This window comes from Liolophura sinensis, chromosome 6 (assembly GCF_032854445.1).
Source record: "Liolophura sinensis isolate JHLJ2023 chromosome 6, CUHK_Ljap_v2, whole genome shotgun sequence".
Taxonomy (NCBI): domain Eukaryota; kingdom Metazoa; phylum Mollusca; class Polyplacophora; order Chitonida; family Chitonidae; genus Liolophura; species Liolophura sinensis.
The window spans coordinates 77,344,417-77,356,597 of NC_088300.1; the positions used below are offsets into that span (position 1 = coordinate 77,344,417).

The 12,181-nt window shown below is 39.6% G+C and overlaps 1 protein-coding gene across 2 annotated transcripts in view; it reads left to right on the forward strand.

Annotated features, from left to right (window-relative positions):
- The first annotated feature begins 2,433 nt into the window (after window positions 1–2,433).
- LOC135466657 (coiled-coil domain-containing protein 186-like) overlaps window positions 2,434–12,181 on the forward strand; it is a 30,321-nt gene continuing 20,573 nt past the window's right edge. For both annotated transcript variants that reach the window (XM_064744274.1, XM_064744275.1), the window contains exons 1-7: window positions 2,434–2,532; window positions 5,427–8,028; window positions 8,285–8,420; window positions 9,381–9,509; window positions 9,792–10,004; window positions 10,295–10,414; window positions 11,112–11,216. In XM_064744274.1, the coding sequence (XP_064600344.1) occupies window positions 5,435–8,028; window positions 8,285–8,420; window positions 9,381–9,509; window positions 9,792–10,004; window positions 10,295–10,414; window positions 11,112–11,216 (3,297 nt within the window). In that variant the 5' untranslated portion in view covers window positions 2,434–2,532; window positions 5,427–5,434. The remainder of the gene's footprint in view (window positions 2,533–5,426; window positions 8,029–8,284; window positions 8,421–9,380; window positions 9,510–9,791; window positions 10,005–10,294; window positions 10,415–11,111; window positions 11,217–12,181) is intronic.

The following is a 12,181-nucleotide window of genomic DNA, read 5'->3' on the forward strand; positions in this document are numbered from 1 at the left end:
TAAATGAGACTAATAGAAATATAGAAATTAGAACAGGTTAGAAACAGTTAGACAACAGGTTAGAAATATATCTGTTATCAGCTATCACTTTCGAGAAATTTTGTGTGTATAGGGAATTGACTATGTAAATATATAGGCCCGACCCGATGCTGAAAGGCCATACAACATGACTTCACATTTAAAGGGTGACGTAATTTACGGAAGAAAATCTCGTGAAAGTGGTCCGAGATCTTCGAAACAACGCAATTCATGCGCATACGGTAAATAAAGATCAATACGTAAGTATCTACACGATTTAGTTGAGAATTATTTACTTTTATTGCTGTTAAAATAAACAAATAGGCCTAAATTAAAAAATGAAGTTGGTCGATCCTTATGTTGATAGTTGACCATGATTTTGTTGAGTTGTTGATTTACTGATTTAGTTCATTATACCAGATTGATTGATATGGGCTGATGACATGCGTCATTTTTGTGTTGCACGTAACACATCCTACACGTCAATGTCACTTTCAAGTTGCTATACCAGACCTGCCGTTAACCAGTCATTTGTTTGGTTTGGCCTGCTGTTATGTTTCGCTTATACACCACATACATTTCCTCTGGATGATATGTTAGCTGTATATACCTGCAAGCATTTGTTTATACTGTCGCACTCTGTCACTGACGGGCAGGATCAAGTCGATTAACAGTTCAAATCTGGTGAGTTTCATGTAATGATGGTTAAAAATAATTATAACACAAAACAAAAAATATGATAATGATGCTCTGAACCTCGAAAGTCATGCACACTGAGATACCAGTGAGCACCAAATATACATTCAACATAGCCGGATGTTCGGATAGTAGCCCAAAGTAAAGTTGAGGTATTACAGCAATAGTCGAGACTTGGGTCTTGACCTAGGGATAATAATTTTATTATTTTTATTTTTACAAAATATGTCTCCTGGAACTAACTTGTGTTTTACACAGCATATTTATATAGATTTTTTTGTTTAAAAATGATTTCCTATACCTTATATATAAACTTATATATAAAACTATTTTACACTTCTTTCATTAACATCTTAAAAAAGACAGACCAGTAATTTTCCTACAATGCACTCCTTGCGAGCAACAACTTCATCAGAGCCGCAATTAATATTATTCACAACATCGTAACGTTAAAAACTGATATAAAGTTTAACTTTTAAAATTGGAATTCCATGGGTGTTATAAGGCATACATACATATGCATTATTTAGACAGATCGTATTACTGCAGGTGAGGCTCAGGTGATTTTCATCTCACTCGTGTAGCTATACTGTTGATCTGCATAGCGCGACATGTGTACAAAACAGAGTTTTGCTCGTTTCGAAATACTGTTGAATTTTTATGGTGTTTGTCAATGCGCGCATGACATCAAATACAGCAAAAAACTCACATTCAACGAGGCTTATGGCATATAGGCATACTGTATGCACTTATTATATTTAGTAACACGGGATGACATGGCGGGTAAAACTTAATTCCATTTTTGTCTAATCTAGAAAATTCAATTATATATAGTCTATTGCATGGGTGGTAAAGTACAGTATTGTAAGGTGGGTCTTATGAGCTACATATTGTATGATGCCAATGACGTCACATCCACTTTTATCTGGCCCTAAAACAGATCCTAGTATTTAATGCCAGATTCACCTTTTCGTGCACATGCACCTAAATGCAGTCCATAAGCAAAGTTCACAAGAATTTTATTCAGACCTCAACATAAACGTACAGACAATGTTGTGTGACAAACAAAGTCCACCTTACGATCCAAACAGCAGATTGCTTTGAAATTTATTTGAGAAAAAATTAAGTCGTAATTTTCAGATACAGTTTTTATTGGTCTCTCTACTAATGCTTCCTGAAATTCACTATTTCTTTTCCTTTAAGAAAACTTCTTGATACCGGTTCTGCATGCGAAATAAAAGCCATTTTATATGGCTGTTACACAACACAAATAAACATCCTAACATCACCGCGACATCATTATTTTTCAGTTCATTGATATTCAGGTTTTAGATTTCATCTACACTAAAATTAATGATTACGATTTAATGATTAATGAATATAATTAACCTACGGTAACTATTGTAATTCTTATAATTTTTAGGACAGATACTGATCGTCCTGAAACCAAAAAAAAAATCACATTTCTGTTTCAATTTTTTCGAAAAGTAGATATGTGATATGTTGTTCATTAGAAGTATGCTTACCTGTTTTTCCATGTGAGGAAAGAGAAACTGTGTACGCCTTATTCCTGTTAGAGTTGCAGGCCTACAGGCTAACCACCGTATAACTTTGGACGAAGTCATTTTTGGCAAAGCGCACTGCACACTGTTCAGCCGTCGGAAATTAATTTACAGAGTTATTTGCCCCTGCATCAGATTAACGCCAGATGGCAGTGCATATACCTCGCCATATTGGCGATTTGTTGGCAAAAGTGACAGAAATCACGTTAGGAAAGTTGTATATAATGGTAGAATTATATCATTCTGATTTATTTTGGTAAGTATATATATTTACGCCACAAGATGAATTTATACATCTGCGTGAAATCGCCGATCCTTGCCTGGATAGCTTGTTATTGCGCCTTGTTTAACTGACAACTGAACTGTCACCCGCTGTGAACAAGCCATTCATCCGCTCATCGCTGACATTGTTGGCTTATCTGGCAACGCTCACTCTGTCATAAAACTACTGTCAGTCGTGTAATGTATGGGTTTATTTGTTTTATTTTTTAAATTTTTGTATTAATGAAAATTGTAATGTTTGAACAGGTTACTGATGTACTCATTGACAGGTACAAATTTTAAACTTTTAAGCTTGTCTCTGTCGGTGCCACCGATGTCTCTTCATACGTGAGTTTGAATAGGCCTAAGGGAAATTTTGATTTTGCCATTAGCATCTACGATGAGAATCATATCACAGGCCGATCATCATGTATGTTTATTCCAGAACTCTTTTAAATATTCTGAGGAAGGGGAATGATTGTAACTGTTCAGTTTTAATTTAGTGGGTGTGGCAAAAATCATACGATGAAACCATTGCTGTTAAGATTTAATCTTGCCAGGTACCGATACATCACAAACCGAACCATGTGAGAAAAAGATTGTCTTCAGAGATACATTATGTACATGCACTCATTTAATTGAACCCCACATTGAAGTCTATTTTCAATAAATCTGATATTTACCAGCCTCAGTAGGGCCTATGAGAGATACAAGTTCTTGGGGGAGGAGTGGGGGGGGGGTCTAGCGTATATATCGGATGAAGGGTTAGAAAATGCTCATGCGCGAAGGCCATGATCCGCCAGGGCTCTAACCCGAACTTCCGTTGTATGTGCGAGCGCCCCTATGTGGAACTCCCGAGAAATCGTATCTCTCATAGGCCCTATATTTAATGCCTGAGTGGACTGGAAATACATTTCAGAATATTAATTGGGGAAATAGATTTGAGATTTGCTTCTACAGCCAATAAAAAAATGTTATCATCATTGATTTTATCACTTTTCGATCCTTCTAATATATTTCAGTTTTTGGTAAACCTCAAGAAATGATTTTTTGCAGATGTGAACAAGATTGCCACAATCTTGTGAGACTAATCACAAAATTCGTGTTAAATAATCTTTTATTCAAGATCAAACATGGAAGATTAAAATTTCATGCATCCACATCCATTAGTAAGAAATGTGAGGATTGAAATCTATCTGGTTTTTATTTACCAGGTCAGCGGGACAAGCAGTAAGCTTGTCAGTGACATCATCAATCTTGTGACCCTACCAAAATTAGTTCAGCAAGTTAAATGTTGACAGAGCTTATAGCCTGATTATTATAGCATATTAAATGATCAGTAAATACAGAATCAGTTAAGATGTTCACATACCTGAATCAAGCCATGATCTAAGTGAGTGGCAGTAGCAGTAGTGAAAGGAGAAGAATAAAGGCTGGGGGTAAACATTCCAGTGCAACACAATGAACCTCTCACCAATGCAGTTGCTGTGAGTACAAGTCCAGTTCATGCTGGCTATCTCCAGAAACCTGTGGATTGGCCTGGTTTCCTCCTACCATAATGCTGGTTGCAGTTGTATAAGTATTCTTGACACCAATCAAATGCAAAAATAAATAAAACACAGAAGAATGGAACATCTTTTATGGATACTGTGATGACCGAAGTGCAATTCCCAAACTACAACATTATGATAACAAACTGATGTCTCTTTGTGGCATGATATTGTAAATTTACAAAATATGGAAATCAAGGCATCTCCTTTGCATCTTTCCTCTTATCATATTTTTTGTATCTTTCCAGTCTTAGTTTAAACATTATCATTGATAGTGTAAAGAGACCAGGACATTTATATTTTACACAGTACAAATCTCTGTATATACTGCTGCTGTAAGTAAATAGCAGGGCATCACAGACTATCTGAAATCTGAAATATTTATTTCAGTAGCTTGAAGTCTAGCTGTGCCACAAAGTGATACCCTCTCAGAGTGGTGCCAAAGCCTTACAACACAAGGATTGGAGATTAGTGGAGTCATTGAGGAAACGGCGGCATATTTTTTAATATTTTTTTTAATTTGTACATTTTTGAAAGGAGACCAGTTGAGATCAATAATTAAAGTACACTACTTATTTATTTTTTTTTTTTTCATGTACATAACAGCTGGTGCCTTGCTATTTACTTACTGTAGGAAAACACAGCAGAATGTGTACATATATATAGACTGATTATCAGGCAGTAGTACATAAACTCAGCTGTGGCTGTATTTTCTGATGCACTTCATACACAGATACAATTGTCTAGTGTAAACATGCGGCACACTGAGCATCTGGTAATACCTCCTGGCAAAACACTAATCATATTTATTTATTAAGTATAACCATGATGTACATGTTCAACTGACTCTGACTGTACAAAAAATGAATACATGTATAATGGTTTGTCTTAACCCTTGTGCCTCTGTGCATGTACATGTAGTATTTCTGTTCGTGTAACACTACTCATGGCATAAGTTGTCATGTAGCAGACAAAAGTAGACTTTATTTACATAGGTATTGCAACCCCATGAAGCATTGATCTGTTTTTGAATGTGTGATGTACATGTACTACATGTAGTTAAAAAAAAATAAAGATGCTCTGTGTTCATATATGAGGAGAATATGATTTATGGCTCCTGATTTATAAGAGACATCTTTTTTGTAAATACTAACTGAACAAAGTCTACCTAGTGTGCTAGGCAGTGATAGCAATTTGAATATGTTAACAGGATTGAATCCAGTTAATTGTTTAGAAATGTATTAGGGTTAAGCCAGTATTACATATGCTCTGAAAGTTCATTTTGTGCAACAGCAAGTCTTGACAAATGTACATGATGCCCTTTTCTCCTTTTTTGCAGTGTGAGCTATGTCCGATTCAAGTAGGGGCAGAGGAGGAATTAATGAAGACCCACAGCCAGAGTCCAATGGTGCATCAAATCAGCAAGATAGGGATGATGTGAGAGATGCAGGGGCTTACAGTCAGTCAGAAGCATGGGAGGGGGTGGCTCAGGGAGATAGACAGACAGGTGTGGGGGACAGGTGTGAAGGGCAAGGCTGCTCAGAGTTACCAGAAGGTTGTGGCAGCCAGTGTCTCCCTCAGGCTGATGTAGGTGTCAGCAGTGATACGTGTACCGAGGGGTCAGGAGGGCCTCAAGGAGATACTTCACGGCAGAGTAAACTTTCAGTAAACAATGCCGGATCTCAAGGGGCGAGTGGAGACTGGTTGGACTCTCTGTTAGGTAACAGTGACATGGAAACGTCAGGCAACTTGGCAAACAGTGCTGAAGGCAGTGTAGATGTAATCATTGTTAACAGGTCAGAAGGCAATGTGGAAGCAGTGGATGACAACCCAGAAGGCGATGTAAAAGCAGTGTCTGACAACCAAGAAGGCACTGATAGGCCAGAAGGTAATGTGGATGGGTTCTCTGACAGCCCAGAAGGTGATTTTGAAGCAGTCGCTGGCAGCCCAGAAGGCAATGTGGAAGCAGTAGCTGATAGCCCAGAAATCAGTGTGAATGAAGTCACTGACAGGCCTGAAGGCAATGTGGATGGAGTTAATGACAGGCCAGAAAGCAGTCTGAACTGTGTAACAAATAGCCCTGAGGACGCAATTGATGACAACTTACAGGCTATAGGACCAGAGGAGACAGAAGACAGTGTCGAGGGCTTGTATAGAGAAGGTTGTGTAGGGGTTGTGAGTAACAGTAGCTCTAATGCTGAGTCCCTGGCTCAGTTAGGAAGTGCTGAAGCTGAAAGGACAGAAGATGATATTTATGGAGGATTCTCGAACATTGAGAGCGGTTCAGATGCTCAAAGAGGTAGGGAGTGTGCAGAGGCTGACAATGAAACCAGGAGTTGGACGCAGGAGTTAGAATACAATGATTCTGCAAGGTGTAGATTAGGGACTGAAGACTTGCCAGCATTGAGTCCTGGTGAGGCAAACAATACTGCAGTGGAGTCTGACAGCCAAGGTGCAGTGCATGTAAATCCAGAAGGAAATGAAACTCTGTCAGAATCTGATCCTGAAGAAAATGCTTGTGATGTAAATTTGTGCAATGATCGTGCTGAGGCAGATTCCTCACATCAGGAATTTCACAGTGGGGACCAACCTCAGGCATCTCAGCATAACAGTTCTGTGAATGAAGCTGGTGACGCTGAAGCTGAAAGTGTTGAAGCCTTGTGTGTTACTAGTCCGAATGAGCAAGATGAGCCTTCACTACAGGCTGAGATGGGAGATGTGTCACCACCACAGCCTCCCTACTGTGCTGGGGAAAGTGTGGGGCAGGACGGGGTGTTCTCTAACCTGAACAGTTCGCCCATCAGAGGAGTGGCCTCATCAGCAGAGGGTGGTGATTTGATGACTGAGACCGCAAGAAGAACCCCTCCTCCTCCGCTCGGGGACATTTGTCACATATCTGGCACCCTTGAGGCTGGGGAACCTGGGGATGAACCAGAGGACAGCGATGTGAGCCGCCCAGACCAGCCACAACTCCATGTAGCCTCAGAGACAGACCTCTATGCACCTGAATGTGACCGTGGCCATGCCAGTGCTGTTCAACCTGTACAAAATGCACCTGTTATAGGGGTGGAAGATGAGGTGGCACCTGGGGAAGGTGAAGTACAGGTATCACAGGTGGGTGTGAACCCTCCAGAACACTCTGATGCAGCAGTAAGTTTGCCCCCATGTCAACAGGTTGCCTTTAACATAAACGATGTTGACTTGCGAGCTGATCAGCTGTGCTCAGGAATATCTGGTTCAGATTTGGGAGAAGATTTCCTCAGGTCTGCGGATATGTTACAAAGCCTGACAGAAAATAGGCCAGCTAGCTCAGAGAGAAATGGTGAGGCTGCTGAGACGACAGATGGAGAACGGGTGAGTGAAAACAGGGATGAAATGACCGACTCATTCTTATCTCAGCAGCAAAATCAGGTGGCATCTGCAGATGCATCTGAAAGTGACACTAACATGCAAGAACTCCCCACGCTGCAAGCATCTGCCATTGAAGCTTGTGCACTGCAGGAGAGTAAACTAACAAATGACTGTATACCACATTCCAGTAGAGATGTATATTCCGAGCATTCCAATTCCAACAATTCATCTGTTGAAAGCTTGTCCTCATGGATGCAAAGTGAAGGTGAAACAGGCCATGTTAGCAGGCAGTGTGAGTCTTTACAAGGCTCTAGTGTGTCAAGCTGTGTTAGAGATGAGTCTGGAGATGATGACCTCCTGACAGAATTGGATGCAGAGCTGGAATCAAACACAGCCTCTGATGACGCAGTAGTGAAGAATGGGGAGTCCGGTTGTGCAGAAAACGTAGTCATTACAGGAAACACAGAGCCAGTCAATGGCCTGAAATCTTTGCCAGCTGTGGCCATTTGTGAACTCTCAGAGGAGAAACTGAGACAACTCTTTGGAGAGATGCAAAACCAACTATCCAAGAAGGATTCCATAATAACAAAGTGAGTCATTTGGACGTGGTAGGTAAAGCAATTATATAAATATAGCTTTTTGGTTTTATATATGACTTCAGTCAGGTGCATGTATAACTTGCCAAAGGTAAGCAGTAACAGGATGTGTTTATGCACAAACTGTAACAGAACAGCATTTATGTGTTAAATGTGATCATATAGCTCAGTATGTTCATGTGTTTCCATCTGTTTGCATCGCTGAATATCCATGCACTTCACAACATTTGTTATGTTTGTGCTGATGAAGGTTACAGAATGATAAGTCACAACAGGCTGAGAAAATGGACTACATTGTCCATGAGAGGGACACATATCTAAAGCAGCTACAGGCCAGCAGAAGTAAACAACAGGCTGATGATCTATATCTCCCCCAGATAAAAGAGGTAAGATTTGAGACCTCTGTGAAGGTGTGGTCACTTGGAATCAGTAATATAATGTGAGAGCAGATGAGAGGCGCTGTAAGAACATTAAGCACAAATTACAGGACTCCAGTTCATTTTTTGGCCTGATGTGTATTTACTCGTCTGTGTCAAACAACTGTAAATCTTCAACTTTTCAACCTCTAAAGCACTTTTTCAGTTGAATTTATGCAGTTATTATGAAGAAGACACCAGAATGATTTGTTTGTGTCACTAAAAATATGTAAGCTTCATAAAGCCATGCAAATTATTTCTCTACACCAATAGTTCTCTCAGAATGTTTCAAAATATTGGTCGCAGTGGTGGTTGAAAAGGTTGAAGAATTAGGGTAACATGAGTAAAGTGGATGAGGAAAATAGGTTGGCGTCTTATTTAAAATCTTTGCAACAGCATGAAAATGCTGTGCTACAGTTTCTGTATTTAGTGCACATGCACCCTCCCCCATGCACATGAACCTCTGGTACATCATGAAAAATCTTAGCAAATATGCCTTGACTGGCAATATAATCTTGCAGCTTGTGGGTTTAATTAACCAACCATATGTTTTGGGACTTAGATTACAATGGTATTGGTCATTTTGTCACATGGAATTCTGCTGTGGTCAGAGGTTGAAGAGGTTGAACAAGACATGCATTTGTTACCCTACCTCTGTGCTGCCACCTATACAAGTGTGCATGTCACAAAGCATTTACTATCACCAGAATGAATGGAAAGGTGTGGAAGTGATTACAGGCTTTCATTTGACCGGAAAATCAACTAAACCATGCTCAAGATGTACTTCGTTATTTTTAGTCCTGCATGCTTTATAACTGCCTCTGTTTATAATAGTTGCAAAGGCTGCCGATTTGCATATGTGTTTTAAATGCATTTTTTATCTGAAAGTGTCTCCTATTTTGTATTTTCCATATGTGCACTTTATTATAGCTGGAATACACAATATCACAACAGCAGAATGAAATCCGTGGTCTGAAGGATAAAATCTGCTCCCATGATACAGCTGCCAAGCGAGCTGTTATGTCGCTACAGAACGAGTTAAAGCTCCGAGTTGATCAGGTAAGTAGAAATGTGTGCTGATGGGATGATAAGGAACTGCAGCACGGCTCAGATTGATTCTCGGACCATTCAGGTTTTATTTTACCAGCATGTTGTAACATTTAACTATTTTTGTTTTTCCCTTTGATTAGAACAATTATAATTTGTATTGTATGTCATAGTTGTCGTAGTTCGGTAAAAAAGTTGAATTTTCTTATGTGAGGAACAGGTGTAAGAAAAAACGTAAAAGATCTGAATTTTCTACATCATTGTGTTCGAACTGCAGTTTTGAAGTGTTTGTAGGTGACAAAGATGTATGAAGACTGTCGTAAAGAGAAGGACTCCATGGTGATCAAATATGCACAGGCAGAGCACAAGAACATTGACCTTCAGAGGGCCACAGAAAAAGCTGAAGGTCGACTGAAGGAAATCTTAAGAGAGAGGGAGGTGTTTTTAACAAAAGCTCGACAGCTAAAAGCTGACTACCAGAGAACGTGTAGTGAACTTCAGACAAAGGTACGATATTGAGTGGATAACATGTTAGGGAGGCACTCTGAGATGTGTAAGTGTCATTTGCATAAATGAGTGTCATAGGCATGAAGTGTAAAGAGTGTGTGGTATCAGCAGTATCTGCCAGGATACCTGTCTTCTCCTAGTTTATACATAGGACCATGACAACAAATATATCATATCTATTTTGTGAACATTATCCTGCACTGTACATTGGTTTCCTGATCAATCTTATTCAGCCTCGTCAAAACCTCCTTCAGGCTAAAATCATGTTGACACTTGTGTGTTATTTCCAGACAACTGAGTTTTCATCTGTATCCAAAGAACTGGAGAAACACAAGGAGTTGATTGCATCTGCAGAAGTTCGTATCAAATGGGCTCAGAATAAGATGAAGGCTGAACTGGAGGCACACAAGGTGAGTGTAGTTACTTCTGAACTGGAGGCACACAAGGTGAGTGTAGTTACTTCTGAACTGGAGGCACACAAGGTGAGTGTAGTTACTTCTGAACTGGAGGCACACAAGGTGAGTGTAGTTACTTCTGAACTGGAGGCACACAAGGTGAGTGTAGTTGCTTCTGAACTGGAGGCACACAAGGTGAGTGTAGTTGCTTCTGAACTGGAGGCACACAAGGTGAGTGTAGTTGCTTCTGAACTGGAGGCACACAAGGTGAGTGTAGTTTGCTTCTGAACTGGAGGCACACAAGGTGAGTGTAGTTGCTTCTGAACTGGAGGCACACAAGGTGAGTGTAGTTACTTCTGAACTGGAGGCACATAAGGTGAGTGTAGTTACTTCTGGAAGGGATTCCCAGGGGTGGAGAGGATCACAGGCTGGACATTTCACGCTTGATTATTTCAAATGTCTTGAGGTGCTTCAGACGAAGTTTTAATATCTTTTGGAACATATTGTAATCTGTGAATGACATTTTGTGAAGAAACTTTAGTTGTATATATCCTTAAAGATGTATATAATTTTGTACAACAGACTTCCTTGTTTCCAGGAAAGGGGAGAAATGGTTTCTTAACAAGATGTACATGAATTAGATATACTTATTGGATAAAACTAGGTAGTCTTGTACATGCATATAGCCTGTGAAGTTTGTGTAATTTCCAAGGAAACCAAGAAGGAGTTGGAGAAGTCAAATGCTCGGATAAAGGAGGCTAAAGAAGAGACAGAACAGATCCGTCGTGACTGTCAAGCCATCATTAAAACTTACCAGGTGAGTGATGAAATCACATACTTCAAACTTATTTTTCTATTCTGTTAATAGAATAAAGAGTCTCTTTTGTCACAGTTGATGGGCCCTCTTCCAGTGAGGTCGTTTAGCTGAAACCCTGCTCCCTTAGACAAGGATGGTTGATATACAAAGATAGCCAGTGGTTTCTCCAGGCTCCTCTCATAAAACTGATACATGATATATGCATGGAAGGGAAATGCTTTTTGGCATGGTATTATTTCCCCATTAATTAGATTAAGTGATATAAAAAGAAAGTCAATGTATTACCAGGTATATTAGTCAGATTGAACAATTATATTTGAAAAGAATCTATTTAGGTTGCTCTGAAACTCTGAAGACGTGTAGTAATGTTGACTTAAAGGAGAAAAAAATTTAAATATCAATCAAATACCATTGAAAAGAGTATACATTTCCTCGCAGGTGCATGCCATAAAAAATTTCTAGTATGTACCTCAAGTTGATAAATTATAAGCAAAGTCAGCGCCAGAATCTGCTGTGGGCGACTCTATTTTGCCTAAGAACTAGTCCTGAAGTCTTCTGTGTTAGGAGGAGAATTGCCGTCGGAAACCGCCGAAGTGCAGTTTGTACATTTCTGACAGAACTCTTCCCAGAAGGTAGCGAACAATACAGTTTGTTTTTCGCTTGACGATCAGGATACTGGAGTGTTGGTTCCAAGTTTACATGAACAAGCCGGTAGTTTTAACGACTCTCATTGGCTGAGAGGCAACACACTCCCAGAATAAATTACAGAGCTGTAAAGATGGAGCACATGATGGACTCATCAATTTATGCCAGCTTTGCTGTTTTCAGGCTTCACATGTATGGCGAGGAAAAATGGCAAAATTATGCAGCAGGCACCACCAGATGGAAAAAAAAATGTGTTCTATTCAGCCTCTAGTGTCATATTTTTAAGTTTTCTTCTCCTTTAACAGAAATATAGTGTGCGT